This window comes from Perca fluviatilis, chromosome 5 (genome assembly GCF_010015445.1).
Source record: "Perca fluviatilis chromosome 5, GENO_Pfluv_1.0, whole genome shotgun sequence".
In the NCBI taxonomy this organism is placed as follows: domain Eukaryota; kingdom Metazoa; phylum Chordata; class Actinopteri; order Perciformes; family Percidae; genus Perca; species Perca fluviatilis.
The window spans coordinates 29,473,967-29,494,462 of record NC_053116.1 but is presented as its reverse complement, the minus strand read 5'-3'; the positions used below and the strand labels follow the sequence as shown (position 1 = coordinate 29,494,462).

General features: G+C 39.7%; 1 protein-coding gene across 6 annotated transcripts; it reads left to right on the top strand.

The window, feature by feature from the left end:
- The first annotated feature begins 1,487 nt into the window (after nt 1-1,487).
- On the top strand, nt 1,488-19,960 carry clcnk (chloride channel K). Of its 6 annotated transcripts, none has more exons than XM_039799264.1 (20): nt 1,491-1,692; nt 1,804-1,955; nt 2,451-2,582; nt 2,695-2,823; nt 3,876-4,015; nt 4,136-4,213; nt 4,391-4,466; nt 5,023-5,148; nt 7,473-7,557; nt 8,776-8,877; nt 9,448-9,532; nt 9,949-10,107; nt 10,768-10,837; nt 10,933-11,037; nt 11,574-11,790; nt 15,407-15,540; nt 15,951-16,021; nt 16,450-16,530; nt 18,368-18,454; nt 18,733-18,893. In XM_039799264.1, the coding sequence occupies exons 2-20, from the start codon at nt 1,805-1,807 to the stop codon at nt 18,769-18,771; spliced, it is 2,067 nt and encodes a 688-aa protein (XP_039655198.1). In that variant the 5' UTR covers nt 1,491-1,692; nt 1,804; the 3' UTR covers nt 18,772-18,893. The 6 variants fall into 6 exon arrangements, 5 of the variants coding, with proteins under 5 accessions (XP_039655200.1, XP_039655201.1, XP_039655199.1 ...); XM_039799263.1 differs by having other exon boundaries at nt 1,800-1,955; XR_005639094.1 differs by lacking the exons at nt 15,951-16,021; nt 18,733-18,893 and having other exon boundaries at nt 1,490-1,692; nt 1,800-1,955.
- The last annotated feature ends 536 nt before the right edge of the window (nt 19,961-20,496 follow it).

Here is a 20,496-nt window from a genome sequence, read left to right as displayed (position 1 = left end):
CATTTTGTAATTCCTTTGAATAAAAAAAGGACGTGAAATAGAAATACTTATTTGTAAATGTATTCATTTTCAGATGTTGAAACTGTGTTACAGTTATCTGCCTGAGGAGAAATGTCTTAGTTTGTCAACAATGATTATTTATGAGAGTTAAGTAAAGTAACCCTCCTGTCTGGCTCTGCGGTCGCCTGGGTGTGCCATTCCCATGGAAACAAGTTTTTATACAGAGAAAAGCAGTCTGTATGTGCGTACATTTCAATGGTGTATGCGTCTGTATGCGTGAGTGTGACGGATGTTCACAGCATGCAGATTTCAAATCTCAATAATAACACAAGTGTTTATTGAAAGCCCCAATGGGAGGTGGAACTGAGGAAAATAAACATTAACTAAAGAGGCTAATTTGAAGTCTATGTTTGTGTGTGTGTGTGTGTGTGTGTGTGTGTGTGTGTGTGTGTGTGTGTGTGTGTGTGTGTGTGTGTGTGTGTTCAAGGATCTGAACAATGATTACCTTGACCTTGAGCAGTCTGCATAATTTCCTACAAAGTGTCGGATATTTACAGGATTCATGATTATTCTTTTCATGTTGAAAGACTTTTCTGATCCCTGCAGGCTTTTCAGATGAGTCTTTGAAGCCAATCACTGACACAAGGAAGGTCATGGCAATATCCATCTGAGCTGTAAAACGTTGATCACACTGAATAGTGCCATCATGGTAATAATGGAGGACAGATAATCATAATAAAACTTTTATTTCACCTTGTACTTAAAAATTAAACAAAATCATTAGAAATAATTAAAAGTTTTTGAACACTAGTGGTGCTTATGGAGCAGTGTTTTATTAATGTGTTTCCGTTGTATCACACTATTCCACTGATCATTAGTTGGGGGCCAAAGTAGTTAGCAACATGCCAACAGAAGCAGCTAAGAAGAAGACTGCTAGCTGGCAAACATACAGAGCTTCATAATGAGTTTCAGCTTAGTATTAAGCTGTCGGCCCACAACTTTACTGTTTTGGTTATGTTTTCAGCTGCAGCAAGCAGCTGTTAGCGATTAGCTTCTCAACATTTCTCTGAGCATTTAACAGCAAAAGAGCTTTAACCCTCCTGTCAAATTTGACCCATTTTCTAAAAGTTTCTATATCAGAAATTTGGGTTTTTATCAACTAAAATGTCCATAAAAATAACATGGAAGGTTCCATACGATGCTCTTTACAAGTAAAATAAATGATCAGTTCACTACTTTCTTTGAATTTGGGTGTTTTATTCAATTTTATAGCATTTAAAAAAAAAAATGATAAAAGAACATTGAAAAAGTGACAAAAATGACAGAAAAAGCTTAAAAAAAAGTGCAGAAGAAAGTGACAAAAACATTGGGAAAAGGGGAAAAAAAAACTTGGAAAAAGTAACAAAAACCTAAAAAAAAAAGAAAAAACAATTTAGAGAGTTGGTAGACACCAAAAAGTAAACTAAAAAAGAGTGAATATTGGACTTGGACTCTCGCACTGCATTTTTGCTATCAAGACCGATGAAGGGCACTTGTTCCTCCAAAGAGTTAATATTAGCTACCCTGTCAACCATGACTGCTCCATCAATTCTATGCTAATATCTTAACAGAGGTCAGTGGTGGTACCAGCTACCTGCACTACACCCACACATATAACCGTACGCACAGATATAACACTTCTATTGCAACCAGGTAAGTCTATCTGTTTTTGATGTGTCTTCGATTTGTCTTCTGTTTGTTTTTTGTCACCATTGAGCCTCAGTGTTTGTTTGAGACTGTTTTAACAATTACACTTCAAGACAGAATGAAGAGCCTGGATGAGGCTCCTGGGAGTAAGACATTCAGCGAGCACAACAACTGGGACCAAGAAAATCAATCGGCAGCATCCCATAATACGAGTCTGCTCCTTGGTGATCCGTGGACACCATGCCGACGGTCCCGCGCAACTGTCAAAGGTCAGACTGAAGTGGAAAATCAGTAGAATGGGATCAATACTGACCCGATCAATACGTCAGAGAGTAGCTATCGTAGGCTATATCGTAGCCAATCTGCATGTGATATTCTTTTACATAGTATACAGTTATGTAAATACAGTTATTTCAATTAGTGTGTGTATGTGTGTGTTTTCTTCTTCTTTATTCTATTGGGTTTTGTATCTGACCACATTCCAAATGAAGATCCTTAAAGTCTTATAGCCCTCTTCCATAACCCAAATTTAACAACCCATAACCTGAGGGTTAGCCATAGAGACTATTATTATTATCATCATCTATTTCTATGGGCTTAGCATAACCTTTTAAGAAACTTGTGAGGCCCTGGTACGATGTTCTGCATATACTGTATGTAATTTTCCACTGCTCCATACAATTTTTATATTAATAATAAATAACTTATTTTTTAATAAACAAATACTACTTTAGGAAGGCTAACCCATGTGTTTGTGTCCTTAGAGTGGCTGTTGAAGCTGAGGTGCTGTTTGGGAACAGTGTGTGGAATGGAGTGGTATTGCTACGCCGCTCTAGGAATTTTGACTGCCATCCTTAGCTTTTTAATGGATCTAAGTGTGACAAAGCTGCTGAGAGGTACGCGCATGCACGCACGCACGCACGCACGCACGCACGCACGCACGCACCGCGCGCACACACACACACACACACACACATTAATGTTTGTTTTTTTTCACTTCCCTTGTAGCTCACCAATGGCTTTATATAAAGCTGGAGGGCAACAGTCTGCTGCAGTTCTTCTGCTGGACTCTTTACCCAGCATGCCTTTGTGCTGTCTCATCATCATTCTCCCACAATATCTGTCCCTTCTCCACAGGTCTGTCAAATCAACAGGTATACAGTTAGTAGTCTCACTTTGCCAGACCTATGTCCACAGCCTTGTGTCAGTGCTGGATTATGTTCTGGCCACACCATCTATCTATTCTGGGATAGGGGAAAAATGCTCTGGCTTGTTTGTATTTCTTTAAACCAATCCCAACAGTCCTGGGTGGTGCTAAGCCCTAGCGGAGATAGCGAGAGGGGAGGGTGTCAGGCTTTATCCCAGCAATGTACATCCGTTGAACAAGTCTATACAGTTAGCGATAAGCTAGCTGCTAAAGAGGAGTTGGTGGAGATCACAAACAGCACAAAAAGCAGAGTGAATATTGGTCTCACCTTTGTCAGGTTGACACAAACATGGCTCCAAATTAATGCTAATGTTGCTTTGTATTCGCTGGATGTGTAACTAGGAAACTGTTTGCTAATAAGTGTGATATTATCTTTCAAATCCAGTGAGTAAAAGAATATGTGCAATATGAAAAGTCAACTATGATTTTATCTGTCTCACAGAAAATATTTAAAGCATGATGCATTTCCAGGAAGCAGATATCTATGCTGGTTTTTCAAATCTTGGTGTATGGTGTATGACATACCTTTTCTGCCCCAACACCCTGTCTGTAACAGGACATTACCCCTCCTGTCCCAATCAGCTTCATGTTCATGTTTATGCCCTTGGCCCCTAAGGTATCAGTATATGTCAGATATTGCTCTCTTATTGCTAAGGAGTAAAGCTTTGTGACGAACCCTAAAAGGGAAAATGTGCTTGATTTATGTGACCAAGTTCCCCAAAGGAGCATTTTGATGACTAAAAAACATGGTGTGTAGTGACAACATAACTTTACTAATTATAAACTAAATTATTCTTCATTTTTATTTGTTTTGTGCTGATCGTCCTTAAAAACCCATCGTCCTTGCTACCCCCCTTACCCTCTATTTAATCATTGTGAAAACATTTCTGTGCATTCACTAAGAATAGCTTTTTTTAAAACTTCTTGATTTCTTTAGTAATTCTGGGACATTCAAAAATACTGTTACTTTCTTTCTCCTCAGGTTCGGGGATACCAGAGCTGAGAACCATGCTGGCCGGTATTGAAATGCCTCAATATTTGTCTCTCACTAATATGTTTACCAAGTATCTGGGCCTTATCTGTACACTGTCAGCAGGCAGCACTGTTTACCTGGGCAAAGTGGTGAGAGACGTCTCAGTTTACATTTTTACATTTACATTTTTTACATATAAAATATGTAGATATTCTTCAAAACTGTGTTGTCTGTTATGAGCATTGTTCTCTATATTTGCCTCACATCAGGGTCCATTTGTGCATCTTTCCACCATGGTTGGAGCCTACCTGAGCAACCTCTGCAATCTCATACAAGTCAATGAGAAGGTAAACCACAGTAAAGTAATTCAAAAATTAAGCGCGTGGACGTGCCACTGAAACTGGCTTCCGTAAATGTTGGCAAAGTTAATTAAAAAAGTGTGGAACAATACGAATAAAAATACATGTTATTGTTACTTTCCGGTCTCAAAAGAGAGCGCGCATTACAGCATCTTTCTTTTTTAGGAAAAAGCTGCTGGAGAAATGCTGGTTGTAGCTGCTGCAGTTGGTGTAGCCAGCTGCTTCGGAGCTCCCATCACCGGTGAGAGAGCAAGTAAAGGTTCAGCAGAAATTCTGCTAGATATATACATAAACAGATACAGTAACATTCTGCTGCAGAATGTTTATGTATCTGCTTGCGCTATATCTGTCCTTCTCACACTTGTTAGCTTCACATATTTTCTCTTTCCTTTTCTCCTCCCACACACCTCGGCTCCTCCATCATGTATATGTTCATCATTTTCTCTCACCTCTTCCTCCTTTGATCACCTCTGCCTGATATTTAAAGCTTCTCAGCTCACTGCTTACTCTATTTTTGGTAGCCTTGTTAGGGGTTCGGCACCTCAGCTTCAAATTCACATTGTAAGATACATTCAAAATGTCACTATCATAATTAACATAAAATATTAGACTGTTTTTAACACTTGAAATAAATATACATTTTTGCATTTCCTTTTTACATGATTTTTGCCACACATGCAGGAGAGAGGATCATTTGTCACTGTTGTCTCAAGAGTTCTGCTCATGTAGCTGGGATAACTTACTGCTGTTTTTAGAATAGTCTAAAGTAGCTTCCTCTCACTTCTCTGCTCTTCTAGGTGTGTTGTTCAGTGTGGAATTGATGTGTTCTCACTTCGCCGTGAGGCATTATTGCCCATGTTTCTTCTCAGCCGCCTGTGGGGCATTGACCTTTCGCCTGTTCTCAGTGTGGAGTGGAGATAGAGGTAATGGAGGTCAACTCATGGTCAACAAGGAGAAGGTTCACTTAAGAGTCACTACCACCTGGACCTGAGGAAAAGGGGCGACAAACCCAATAACATAACCTAAGATCCAAGATGTTTTTTATTGAAGTGTGGATTTAGCACCATCTATATGGCCAAAAGTTACATTTTTCATGGTTTGAGCGTAGACCCCTTCATTCCAATTAAGTAAAATCTTAGTGTTATGCATACGATACTTTAGAAATTGTGTGGTTCCCAAGTTTGTGGCAATAGTTTAGGGAAAGCTCATTCCTGTTTCAACATGACACGGTCCATAAAAGAACCGGTTTTCCGAGTTTGGTGTGGTGGCAAATACCCCGGTTACAGAATCTGGTGGAAAGCCCTGCCAGACGTGTGTAAGCTGTTATAGCAGCATATTAATCCCCATGGTTTTGGAATTAAATGTTCAACAATCACAAATGGCTGTAATGTTCAAGTGTCCATGCACTTTTGGCCATATAGCATATGTGCTGAAATCAACAGACAACCCTAACAATTTATATATATAAATATATTCTGTAGGCTATATATGTTTGCCAATAAGCATGGTCATGTTAAAATGCAAAATTTTTCAATTGAGTTTGGTCTGGAGAGCGTCATCTCCCCCGCCCCCTCCTCCCCAGACTCGAAGTTCACAGAAGTTTCTAGGTTGAGACCGCAGCATCCATAGTCTCGTTTTGCCAGACCCTCCTCCAAAGCGCAACAATGTTGCTAGACACTTGTCTCACATAGCCAGACATTAATTCACAGCACAGCGGACTAGCTTAAGTTAGATGCTGGCATGCTTGACAGTCATAGAAGCCTGTGTTCACGCGGAGCTCTGTACCCAACTGACAGGCACATTTTTTTTGGCTTAGATTTACAGTAGGAACCGCTAAAAACACAACAACCTCGCCGTCCTCTCCACCCAACTGAACACACTTTTGCTACGTTTACACGTGGCCGGCTGTTTTCATAAACGGACATTTCAACCTCTCCGTTTTCAGAAAAGTGTTCGTTTATATGTACCCATGCATATATGCCGTCAACGCAGTCAAGAGCACGCCAGACCTGTAGGTGGCAGTGTAACGAGAAGCTCAAGCCCACGTTAGCCAATCAGAATCCTGACAATAGCAACAACAGCAACCAATCACGTCCTCTTTCTCTCTCTCGGCTGCCTAAACCTCCGTTTGTCTCAGTTTACATGCAAACGTGCAAACGAAGTTTTCCAAAATCTCCACTTTGGCCAGAGTTTTTAGAAATAATCGTTTTCTGTGATAAAAACGGGGTTTACGTGTAAATGAGAGGCCAAACCGCAGGAAAATATCTGCATCTTCCCTTCGTGTAAACGGGGCCTTTATTTGCTTAGAATAATGGTAACAATCGCTAAACACACTGCAAATTTTGGTCCTCCCTCACAATTTCCAGCCCCCTTCTTGGCTTAAAATAATTCACCGTTGTCGGCTACGGCCGCTGAACAGGCTACACATTACAGGCTAAACAGCCATGGCCCGCTTGCCTGGTCCTCCAGTAACATTAGCAGGGTTAGCATAGCGCCGTAAGCCTGGAACAGTCGGGATCACTTTACTGGCTGTGTCTCAATTTGTTTTTGCGAGTAACCAACTCGGGTACTCTACCTATATAATTCAATGTGAGTACACAAATGTTGAAATTACATAAAATGCCCGTCCCTTGAAGCCGTGATAAATTAGCATGAAGCTAATGTTTTCCTATTCAGGAGGAAATTAGCCAACTCTGCATCCCTTTGGGCTCTAAGCTGTCTCCATCTATCAAATACATCTCCAATATTTACCCGGGGTTTGTTACGTCTCTGGTCACGGAAGTGTTAGAAACATGTTGTTTTTTTTTATGTCGGATAGAATTTATCTCCGTTGATCCTGTTCGTTTGTTTGCTGCTTTCATGGCTTACAGCTGTAGCTCGCTGGGTTTACGTTTTTACAGGTATATCTGGCAACCCGGCCTGACTGTCAAACTGGGCAGTTGATAACAACACACAGGCCAAAACACAAACAGACATTCCATCACGGAACGGAAATTTAAAATAAAAAATAAAAATTAGCATTGTTGTCAGAAAAGATAGTATTTTAACTAAGCATGTTTCCTTAATATCTGATGACGCATTGGGGTCATTTTTGGATTTATTACAGTAAATGTATTACACATTGGACCTTTAAGCTGACAGACAGTGAACTTCGATAAAATTTATTGCAAATCAAGTGAGGGAAGATTAGATTTTGAAGGGCTGTGGGAGAAATTGGAGCGATCACTTCAATTTGTTTTGTTCACAGAGACTCCTCAGGCATTGTTCAAAACTAATTTCCCCAATGCTTTACCTTTCTACCCGCTGGAGATTCTGCCGTTCGCTTTCCTGGGGTGAGTTTATTTTTGACAGTATATGCATAGCTAAACAAGTCCTCTGTATGCAGAGGTGTATAAAGTACTAGAGACCCATACTTGAGTAAAAGTACAAGTGCTCTATCAAAAAAGTGACTTGAGTAGAAGTTGAAGTGCTCTTTAAGCACCCAACTTAAGTGGAAGTACTAAAGTATTCAACATTTTTTGTACTTGCAAGTACTTTATTTTAAAATGTACTACTCAAGTACTAAAAGTAAAACTACAAGTATTGTGTTATGTAGTTATTAAAGAAATCAGTCAAATTTTGAATATCATATTGTTGGAGTTCAACTTTTTACTTGGTATTAAGGCAGTCACAAGCTGTATATTGCTGGATATGAATGAAGTTTCTGAATAAACCCCAAAAGGTACATTAATGTCACAGCTGTAATAACTACTATTATCTGATATAACAGTGGGTTATTAATCACTTATTAACAATTACTGAAATAAAATGTGTGATGTAGTGGAAAGTTAGCAAGCTAGCAAAATACAGATAAACTAGCAGCTTCACATCACAGGGTCAAACGGTTAACATTCAGGACTCACTGCAGACTGAAACAACTCAGGAATAGATTACTCTGCTGCAACAATGGCTAAATAGAAAGAGTACAAACTTACATCGTCTCTGACTTCTGAATGGGCGATCGCCGTAATGAAAAGAAACAAAACGCGATCTCGGGGATCTTTTAATTATCGTACGTAACTAACGTAGCCGTAACTACACCTACACACACTATAACCTACACAGTCTCCGTAGTGTGAGGCATTCGCAACAGTAACGAGTAACGATGCAGCACATAAAAAATGTATCTGAGTAAAAGTATTAAACTCATCGAAAATATGTACTCAAATAAAAGTGGAAGTAGGAGAAAAAAAAATAATACTCCAGTAGAGTACAGATACAGCCTTTTAGTACTTAAGTACAGTAGTGAAGTAGTTCTACTTCGTTACTATACAGCTCTGTCTAAATGTCTGTGTCTCACAAATAAAACTGATATTTAGTATCCATATTTGTATACAAGCCACAATGAAAAGTCTTTGACCAGTTCTTTGACCAGTTTTTTTTTCTCATACCGATCATTTCCTGGCCTCCTACTTCTCCAAGTCTGACTTCTGATAATCTATTGCAGTCTGAGTTTAAATAAGCCTCTTGTCTCCCACTGTGGACTGAGTCTGCTTTCTGTCTGGAAACAGGCTGCTGTGTGGAGCTGTGTGCTGCTGCTACCTCTTCTGCCACCGGTGGATCCTGCGATTCACCAAAACAAACCCGATCTTCATCAAAATGCTAACGACAGAGTGAGAGCTCTTTACAATGCGAAAGCCAGTGATTCAGTGATGAGTCATCTGCTGCGTAAGACAGGCTCATGAGATATTATTTGGGGTGGAGTATCAATTCAAGGAAATTGATGTGCCAATGTTCCAGAAACATGGTGTTTGTTTCTTAACGCTAACTCACATCACACACGAACAAATCAGACCCTGTTACCTTACCCCCCTGAATCCATTTCACCAAACTGATGTTATGCTACTATATAAATAATTGTATGATACTTGATGATAAATGACTGCGCAGGGCCTTTCAAGCCACATTGATGATGATGATGATGATGATGATTGAGATGGTTTAAAAATCCTGAGTGATCTTATCTATACTCCAGATCTAAGTAGTGTAAAACACTATAAACCTTAAAAAGCACACATCTGAAAAAGACCAGAGCAGGTCTAGTAATAATGTTTATTCTGATAAGGTCACAGATAGCAGTCAGACGATTAAAACTTAAACTTAAATTTCATAAGGAATGACCAAATTGAAAGCAACATTATAACTACAGTGCAATGCCTGTTTATGTGAATACCTCTCTGCAGGAAGGGTCTATACTCTGGCACAGTGGCCTTCTTCCTGGCATGTCTGACATTCCCTTACTCTGTTGGTCAATATATGGTTTCTCAGGTAGGAATGAACTAAATTTTGAAGCACAGTCCATAACTTATACTTGGATGTACACATAATGAATGACTTGAAGCCAAACTATACTGTATATAGGAGATGTGTGTTTCTCAGCTGATCATCATTAAAATGTTTTACACCTATGTTTACAAACATTACTAATGTAAAGAAACCAATACAAATCATAATCAAAAATGAATAATTAGAGGATTAGGGATTAGGGCTGAGTACCACATTGTAGGAAGTCAAAAAGTTTCGAGAGAATAATAATGTCTTTTCATTTGATTTGTTGACAATAAGAAAGATAATAATAATAATAATAATAATAATAATAATAATAATAATGTTCACGCTTTGTTTCATTTTAGTTTTTGCTTGTGTCCACACAGTAATCTGAATAGCAGCAATCTCTTTCACAGTACACCATGAAGCAGCTCCTGACCTCCTTATTAGATAACAGGCAGTGGAGCTCTCAATCCCACAATGCCTCTGTTCAACTGGGGAGCGAGCCTTTGTTGGAGTGGAGTTCACCAGGAAGTCCTTTCTACTTTTCTTTGGTTGTCTTTCTGCTCATGAAGGTACACACAATGGAAAAGCCAATTGAGGAGTCTTTTGTCTCTGTCTAACTACACTAATAACTAAAGGAAATCGTAACGAGGCACCCAGCTCAGCCACCCTACCTTATTCCCTTCGGTCACGTCACAGTGACACATGATTGACATACAGTAATTGACATTTTCACAGTAGACTAAGCAAGCTACAGGCTGTTTGCCCTTTCAGGCTATAATGTATTCTGATATCTGATGTTCACCCATAGCAACACTGCAGAGGGCAACTAGAAATATCAGCAGCCGGCCAGTAATGCCAAGTTACTGGTATTGATCGAGAACCCCATCAACCACCCATATATCTATTATTCTCATTTTTACTCCAAATGGAAGGGAACCTATCTTACTGTTGCAGAAAAAACATGGCATTATATGTGGACATTTCTGCATTGAGAACTGTTTCTTATACCTCAGTGGGATCCACACAGTTTTCCCCCCATTACCACACGCAGCTGTGAGATGTAAATGGCCATGATTCAGTTTATTTGTGCAAAACTGATTGGAGAGCACTGCAAACATATCCGTGCACACAGGTTGACAGTGACTCATCTTCTAGTGCTGGTAGAGCTGTTGTGGCTGTACAGATGGCGAGGAGAGATTTGACAGTCTGTCTCTGTTGTTGGTTCTAAGATGTGGATGTTGGTCCTCGCCTGCACTCTGCCTCTGCCAGCTGGATACGTCATGCCAGTGTTTATCTATGGTGAGAGAAGGGAAAGCCCTTGGACGTGCTTGTTTTGCAGAATACTTGAATGGCACAAGTTGAGGAATTTCTCGCTGCAAATTTCTGTTCTCCAGGTGCAGCTTTGGGCCGGTTGCTTGGAGAAGGAGTAGCTGGACTGACTTCTGGCCAGCAGTGGGCTTCTATAAATCCTGTAAATCCTGGGGGCTACGCACTTGCAGGTAGAAAACATTCATCAATAGCACTTTGTTGTTGACATAGTGATGACATGACCTGTATATCTGCTGTGTATATGTCCCTCTTTCATATAGAGTTTTGAAATGTACATTTTGTAAATGTTTGTAAGCCACTCTATTTTTACATCAAATCTGCCAATAACACAAATCTGTAAATTTGATTAACACATTTCAATTGTACATTTCAATTAACATATTCCAGAAAATTGCAAGTATTCAGTGTTTCATATCAGGATGTAAAAACCCTATAAAACAACATAATCTTAACTTAAATTTGGCCAAATCTGCTAAAATGTTGCATTAGATTTTACTTGGGTTCAGAGTTTCCCAATGACAACCAGAGTAATGTTGATCAACTGTAATAGATCAAACTGCATCATGTTAGAGGTGCCTGGCTCGTACTATAATGTAATACAATGTTAAAATACTGATTAAGGGATCAAAATAACCTAAGTACTAACCGTAGTTTACAACATCATTGGTACCTTAAGTAGTAGCTTAATATGGTTTGTGTCTTGTAGGTGCAGCAGCCTTCTGCGGGGCAGTGACACACACCTTGTCCCCAGCTCTAATGGCTATAGAGTTAACTGGCCAATTCAGCCACGCTGTACCCATCCTCCTCGCCACTCTGCTGGCCAATGCAGTGTCTCGCTCTGGGGACCGCCAGTCTTTCTATGACGCAATCTCCATCAGCAAGAGGCTCCCACATCTGCCCTCCCTGATGAAGGTGTACCCCCGGTAAGTTAAAACAAAGTGTCAGCCTGAATAAAGAAATACACCACATTTTGGGATGGCTGTCTCTGTGGTCAGCTTTTCAAACAAAATCAATCAATTTTATTTTGATTTGTTACACAAAATCGTACAAGGTACAATTCCAGTGAAATGTTATCCCATCAGATCCTTTAACTTGTGCATGATTCATCATAAAGCAAAATGTGGACGTCAGATCAGCACACACAAAAAGACAAAAATAATCCTGGGTAGATCTGATAGATATCTGGAGTTCATGATGTTTGCTCTCGGGATGACAATGTTGCACTGGTCCAGAGTGAAACATTTCAACAAATGTCAAATTTCTTATATGCAGTCTCCAAAGGACACATTCTAAAGACTTAGATACCGGTAGTCCCCTGACTTTTATTTTAGTGCCAACAATCTGTTTTAATGTCCAGTTGTCCAACATTATTATACAACTCAAAAACTGTGCCTTGAGAGAACGTAATGTACTCAATGTAACAATAGAAAAAGCAAGCTAATGACTGTTTAACCTTCTAGGCTGAAATGTCTTGTCCTATCTGATGCTCACTCAAAGCATTGCGGCAGGTGGAAGGATGGATTTTTACCAGCTTAGAAGCAGGCTAAGTAATGGCTGAGTCACTGGTATTGATCAACCACCTACACATCTACTATTCTCAATTTATATTATTGCAGAAAAAATACCATTGAGGATATTTCTGCATTGAAAACTATTTATTATACTTCTCAAAGTAAAGCATCTTTAATTCATTATGCTCTGGGAGAAATCCACTTTTTTCCAGACAGTAGCCTACATCTGCCAGGAAATTCACTTGTGATGAACATTCTTTTCCCATTAAAATGTGAATGGGCAAGTACGAATACTCTACACTCTCTCCAACAGTTTTGTTTATTGATGTGGTCTTTGTAGCCTACTGTAGGCCGCAACGAAATGATCCGCCACTATCTCTCAACATATCAGTTGTTAATAATCTACTGGTGTATAATACTAATTGAAAGCACTAATTAAAGGTGCTGTACTTAAAATAATGAAAAAACAGAAGGCTGGGATTGCCTCCACACGGCTCTCTCATACCGTTCCCCAATATGTAACATACCTACACTTTTCCAGACTGTCCTCATCCAGAAAACAGAGATGGGGACTCGAGTTTCAGACTCGGACTTGAGTCACACTAAAGTCTCACACACAGTGACTTTAGACTTGACTTGAGACTTGTCCTCAAAAGACTTCAGACTCGACTCAGACTCGAGATACGGGACTCGTGAACAATCTTTATTTTTTAGGAAATGTGATGATGACCTGAATGTTATTCCCATCCCTGCATTACGGCGTAACCTATAACCCACCTACGTAAGACGTAATACGTAACGTATCTGCTGCGCATGGCCACACATGACAGAGGAGAACAAACATGTGACATGCACAGGCATTTGCTGTGCCATTCATCATAAGCTTTGGCTTTAAACACTTCAGACAACAAGGCCCAAACAAAAGAATCGCTGAATGCTACATATGTGGTAGCAAGATAAAGGATTCTGGCTCAACCACGTCTGATTTAATCAGCCACCTGAAAACGTATTCTGATAAGTAGCAAACATGTTTAGCTCAGCATTGGCCATCTAATGTTAGCTTGCTTCTTGCTTTAGCTACGACCTACGGAGGTTAACTCCAACTGTTGTTCGATTTATGTTATGAAAAAATCAATGAGCGTTTGTTTGTTTGTTTGTTTGCCAAACTTTTGGGGGGAATTAGCGTTACGCAATCATTTACGTCCCGCTGGCTGCCACCACGTTAATTATTGACGTCGGCTGCAAACCGGTTAGAGATTTCTTGTTGATCATATAAAGTTTATATGTTACACTCTCTCCAACAGTTTTGTTTATTGATGTGGTCTTTGTAGCCTACTGTAGGCCGCAACAAAATGATTCGCCACTATCTCTCAACATACCAGTTGTTAATAATCTACTGTTGTCACCGATTAGGTATCAAAGGGAGGTCATTTTGAATTGTCAGTTTTCCTCACCAGGCATTCTGCTATGAGTAAATACTAATTGAAAGCACTGATTAAAGGTGCACTAATTAAAATATACTGAAAAAACAGCAGGCTGGGATTGCCTCCACACGGCTCTCTCACATCGTTCCCCAATATGTGGAATACCTACGCACATCATATAAAGTTTATATGATCAACAGGGTAATGTTAACTAAATAAAACTGTAGTGACTACAGTTTTATTTAGTTACCCTGGCTTTGAGAGTCTGGGGGTTGTGTTGACTTACAGTAGTTTATAGGCTGACATTAGGCCCGTTCGAGATGAGCCAAGTCTGCGCAGAATCGATCACCGGCGATCGCCGATTAGATTTGTGTCCGACTTGATCCCGACTTGCTCTGACGTCATGCACACATGGACAATGATAACCTCACAAGATCAAGGCAGCCGCAGGTTTGAGACGCAGGCGCGCAGATGCTTTTTACCGACTGCAAGACCAAGGCAGAACCAGGGCATGCTGAGAAATGCTTTATATAAACTTTTTTATTGTTTTTGAATTGTCTGATTTAAAGGCTTATTCTGTACAGAACACATGTTGTGTGGCTGATAGTGACATTTAGAAGTCTCATCTACAGTCTGTTGTTTATTACCTTCAGCAACAGATCGCATGTAGAGCATTTTAACAACTACTCTTTCTTAATAAAATCAACTTGAGACTGTGTACAAGCTGATATATGGGTCTGATTTATTAAAACTGGATCGGACCTAACAGGATGTGAGTGTTTCTGTAACTTCCCGTTCAGCCTGAAGGCTGCTGGAAACAGCTGGAAACTGTCCGACTTGACCGCAGCTTTTTGTCACCGCCCCCAGCTGCTGCCGCCTCCTCTCGTCCACTTTACAGGCGAGGCGCAGTTCATCTCGAACGAGCCTATTAGTTGTAGATGCAGTACACATTACATGGTTGTGCTCTGTAAGTGAAAAATAGGTTAGTTATTAATTTTAGCAATATTTTCCTGATACCCTGACTACCTCAATATTTGGTCTGTATTGTATGTTCAAGTTACAAGGAAAAATACAGTTATTAACTTGAAAGTAAAGCATTACTGTTTCTTTTTTGTCATATTGCAATAGCCTGTTTACACTAATTATACACCAAACAACTAATCAAAGCTGATACTTTATGATAATAGATACATGAATCATAATAACATATTACATGCTTTAAATTCCTTGTATATAGCTATGCAGTGTTCTGAGCAGCCTGGATGGAACGCAGCAGGTGATACAACACTCATTATAACCACGAGAGACTTGAGACTTGACTTGGACTTGAGCTCAGAGACTTCTGACTTGACTTGGACTCAAGCTCAGAGACTTCTGACTTGACTTGGACTCGAGCTCAGAGACTTGTGAGCATTTTTGCCAGAAAACGACCTTATAGGTCCATTGTGCAAGCAGCTCATAACGACCCAGAATGACATTGATTTTGTAAATCTTTACAACGCCAGAATAGTTTTAAAAAGGTATTAACCTCCATAGAAATGTATTATTTAATTTAACCACAGCTGCTTTTGTTCCAGGTGTGACATGCTTGATCTCTTTTGCAGGCTTCCCTCCACTCCAGTCGGACAGGTTTTGGGAGCGTTATCAGTGCAGCTTAAGAAAGCAGCTGGTCCAGTGGAGATGCAGCATGCTGTCAACACCAGCACTGACACACAAATACCTGTGGTGGACTCACATGGTGCGCAGACAAAGATTTTTACCCCAGTCTTCTTGCTAAGGAAGTCATATTTTATAATTTTGAAGTTATAGAATATCAGCACAAAGTCATCAGGATCTTAAGAAAATGTCAGATACATGCTGGACTAAGCCATTGTTATGACACCACATAGAGTTCCTGAAAATGATGCGAGTAATGATGGAAAATTGTAACCATTTCAAAAGCTGCAATTCAGCAATGCGAAAGTTCCTCGATTAAGAACTGACAATTGTGAGAAAATAGTCAATTGGCCAGCCGAGCCGCAATCACATTGATGAATGTTTATGTTTGCAACAGAGGACTCACAGCCCACTAGAGAGCTGCACACACTCTAAACTGTCGCACCGACTGTGGCAGAGAAAATTGATTTCCTCTCCTTTCTTCTGTTGAAGAGTCGCAGATTATACTGGGCGTTGTTCTCCGATCAGAGCTGCTGATGTTCCTGCGTCACTGTAAGACTGAGGTAAAAGGCTGGCTGTAGTTAGACAGCTGCAGGGTTCAGAGGAAGGTAGAGGAGGGAACTGTCTGAAGCTGTTTAAAAGGCAGGGCATGTCTTTACAATCCATTTGGCATCGACTGAATGTAAAACAGCTGCAGAAAAGAGGATGGGAGCAGGGTGTGCAGACAGGACTGCTGGCCGACGTAAAAGCTCATTTTATGACAGGCATCCATTTTAAAGCACTATGTAGTGATAGCAAATAGAGCTGCTTGAATGGTTTTACAAAAAAAAACATTGTAGAAATGTCCAAAACAAGAGAAAGTATGAACGTTTTCAAGTAATAGAACTGTAAATCATAACTTCTCAAATATTACTTAATGCTACTGCATGACAAGCATGCATCTGACAGTATATGCATACAAAGGTGAATATTCTTGTGCTGTTCTGTGCAGACTCTGGAGAAACATCTGGATGAGGTCTGCTGCATTTACCCAACCTCTGTCCTGTTATCACCTCACAACACCGTTCAGGAGGTAGGGAGACTTTGAGAAAATAGTATAGATGAATTTAAAGGAATAGTTTTGGAAAACCTCTTATAGAGCTAGATGAAGTTCTCTTACTGTAGCTTAGCATAAAGACTGGAATTTCATTTTATTTATTTGTTTAAAAGGGACCATGTACAGCGTAAACATAAATGTCACCATTTGAGGCTGTATCAGATTATATAGCATTATTATTATTTTTATTATTATTATAGCAGCTAATGCATCTGCGTTCCCTTGGCAGGGGAGATAGCTTGGTTCCCTCCAAAGTTCAAAACTACACTTAGCAGCACCACTAAAGCTGAGAAATTAACACTTTGTGTCAAGTGTATTTATCCGGACACATACAGAAAATAAGATAAATTGTTGTTGGTCACAAAATGGTTTTGGCATGTAACTCGCAAATTGTTGTTTGTTAGTTTCTATACAATGTAGGCCTATTAATTAGTGAGCTTTAATTTGTATAGAGCCGAGCTATATGCTCTCCCATGTTTACAGTTCTATGCTAAGCTAGGATAACCACATCCTCACTCCATAAGGTGGCATTATTTGATGGGAATAGGCAGGGTGCGATTTGCCGGGGGTAATGCGTGGGATTTCTGCCTTTTTGCCTTTTGCCTTTTCTGCCGCTGCTGAATTATTTTTATCCCCGGTGGGGACAAAATGTATCCCCTCCTCAAAGTGATCAATGCTACTTCACCAATAGACTGTGGGCTATTATATACCTAAAATATAAGTATTTTAAACTAAGTAATGCGCTGTAACGTGAATACAAAGTGCCATAGAACGAGAAAATCCGGGCACAAGTTGCTGGTTGGATTTAGCTGCTACAGAGCTCCAGGAGGCCGGCTACCAGCGGGAGTTGTTTAGCCGACAATAGATGACTGTGAGCCAGGTACAGGCACCGCCAGATGACGGTCCTTTCAGGGGCTGTGGTAGCGGAGTTTAGCGAGAAAAAGTGAGCGTTATGCAGCGATGACAGTTGAGTTTAGGCACCAAAACGACTAGTTAAGTTTAGGAAAAAGATTGTGCCGAGGAACGGACGAGAGTTTCCTGGGTGAAAGTATTTTGTTTTCGTCGCAAAGTGAATGCCGCTCTCCGGCTTGAACACGCAGCGTTTTATGTTGACACCACATTGTGCTATTTCATTTTGAGATTTTTTTTTTCCATTCAATATTAAAATTCATAAATAAGTGTTCTGGCATGGCTAGTTGCGAGTGGCACTATATCCATGGTATTGGAAGGGGGATTTAATTCTTGCATGTTTTGTTTTGTTGTGCAAGATCAAAAAACATACGCACCCTGGAAATAGGAATATATAATATGACAATATGTAAGGGGTCATTCATAATGAGGAACCTACAGAGAATGATCAACCAACTCTGCAGCTCCCCTCTGCTTTTTAATGAGTTTTAGCTCATTTTTTAGCTTAACAGCTAATTTACTGTTTTGGTTCACTGTCACTGCTCTCATAGGATTATTTTCTTTTTTTAAAAAGCTCTAAAAACCAACTGAGCACTACCTACTCAGAGATAGCGACTATGGTGAACACAGTGGAAAATTTAGCAGCTTGAGTTAGATATTTCCCTCAGGAGTTGGTAGAGACCAAAAGCAGATCTAAATGAGGGTGAATATTGGCCTGACATTTGCCAACACAAACACGACTCCAAATGAATGATATAGGATGTTGCTCCGTAACTGCTGGTGATGCGATTGGTATCAATCTTCATGTCCAAGAGAGAAAGTGAATAAGCATATTTCTCAAAATGGTGAGCATTATTTTTAGGAATCAGTTACTTCAAATCCAGTTTCCTTTGCGTCCTCACAGGCCTACAGTTTCCTGAGTCTGATTGGAGCTCAGACCTTGCTTGTCGCAGACAGGGGAAGACTGGTCGGGGTCATCACATGGCCACAGGTAATGAGTGTTTGCTTGAAATATGTGTATTCACATTCACCACTGCTCAAAATAATATAAAATATAATACTCAACATTTTCTTAATGACACATACAGCTTGATTCTGTTATGTTACTCTGTGGGCCTATGTCTCGTGTGTATGCACTTAGCAAATTAAGACCATGTCCCTGCATGGATTTGTTAACAATATGCAGGGTGTTGGAGGCAAATGGCTACTCATGGATTCAAAGCTGTCTCTTCCCTCCCTCCCTTTTTCTTCCTCTATTTTCTCCTCCAGATGAAGAGAATATTGGAAGACTTGACCAAAGAAATCTAAGCAGCGACACACAGGAAATAAGCTCATCCCTTGACCTTTTTTTTAAGCAAACACGAATCCATCTCTGTCTGATTAGCTGCAACGCAGGCCGGGCTCCGATAATGATACCACTTCTTCATTAACCGAGCTTAACAGTTTTTGCACAAGTACAAAACTGTCATCAGCGTGAGGCTCCTACAATAACATTTATCAGAGCTTATTGTTTCGCCTTGTATTGTATTTAACAGGATCTTGTCCACTGAGGAGATAGCACACTATCTCATTCACGGATCCACACTTTGTGATATGGCAATATTAATCGTGTGTCTACCCAGAATAATATGTGGGGATGAAAAGAAAAGCCTGTAAAACGGTTTGTACACCAATTAACACAATGTAACCCTGCTGATGTCTTTTTAAAAGTTTGAGATTGACTTTGTTAACTTTCATGCAGCCTTCTGTTTGAAACGTCCTTGGGATAAGTAAACCATCACATAGCCACCACACCCATATTGCCTGGTTTGACAAAATGTAATTATCAACATCTTGTAATGATGCAGGTGGCTCATGGCTCACTCAACTTTAGTTTTTCTATGATTTCTCCCTAAAGGCATGGAGTCCCAAGTTAAAGCGGCTATTCAGAATTTTAAAATGTCTGACTTTAGCACCCCCCAGTGGTAGAATCATAAAGTTCACTCTGGCACACAGCAATGCACGCCTCTGCGCCTCCCTGATAGCAACACGTAGCATGCACCAACATTCACCCTGAAAAAGAAAAGAAAATGTATAATAATAATATCAATTACAAATCTTCTCACAGAGGTTTTGACGTAAAAATATTGAGTGATTTCTCATGTTCACGTCAGGAATATGGCAAGAGTTGCCTTGGTAACGAGGTTCCTGCTGAGCTTAATCAAATCTTGATTGCACTCCAAATTATCGTTAGTCCTTTTTCCGGTGTGATAATTACAACTCAGGACATTTTTGAATACTAAATAACAAACATCACAAATCAAATCAAAATAAAATGTTTTACAAAATCAATAACTTGTGTTGTCCCATGAACCTGCCAAAAGAAAATGTATGAAGGGAAAAAGTCCAGAGCAACAAATGAATAAGATATGACAGATGTTAAGTTAAGTATCCATATAGGTTTCTTCTTTGTCTTAAAATGTGTAGATATATCAATGTCTGCCATCATATGGTTATCCAGTATGAGGCAAAGGTCTTGTTTTCATTGTTTTGGCCATCATTTCGATCTATTATAAGATTGCACTCAATAAAGTCATTATTAAGATGATGGACCACGGTGACATCACTACGTCACACTTCAGAAAAGTTTTAATAAACTGCAATTATTAAAAGCTAAAAAAATCATACTTAAGGATTCAGGGGGATTATTATGCAAGATTGCATATGCAATGCAATTATTATGCAAGAGGACTTATGCTAAATTTGCGCAACTCATTTTCTAAGGACATTTAAAGTCAACTAAATAAGAAACATACTGCTTAAGATTCTACATGCAACAGGACTCTATCTGAAGAGCAGCTCCAGTCCCTGTTTGCTGGTTTCCTGGTGATTCCAGACTGAGTTTTCAGACACTATATTGATTTTAATAAAATAATCATTCTGTCTGTACAACAAGATTCAACCCTACAATAACTTGCAGCTTGTCAGAGTGAAACTGTCCAACCCGATACTGTCACATTTCTTTCGCAGAGCAAGCCGTCGTTTTTGCACTGT

Bases quoted from the DNA above. Each gene is read 5' to 3' on its own strand.
- clcnk (XM_039799264.1), top strand. From the start codon at position 1,805: ATGAAGAGCCTGGATGAGGCTCCTGGGAGTAAGACATTCAGCGAGCAC. The intron at 7,558-8,775 runs GTGAGTTTATTT...GTCTGGAAACAG, and splicing joins CTGCCGTTCGCTTTCCTGGG to GCTGCTGTGTGGAGCTGTGT. The intron at 10,108-10,767 runs GTACACACAATG...GTTGGTTCTAAG, and splicing joins TTGTCTTTCTGCTCATGAAG to ATGTGGATGTTGGTCCTCGC.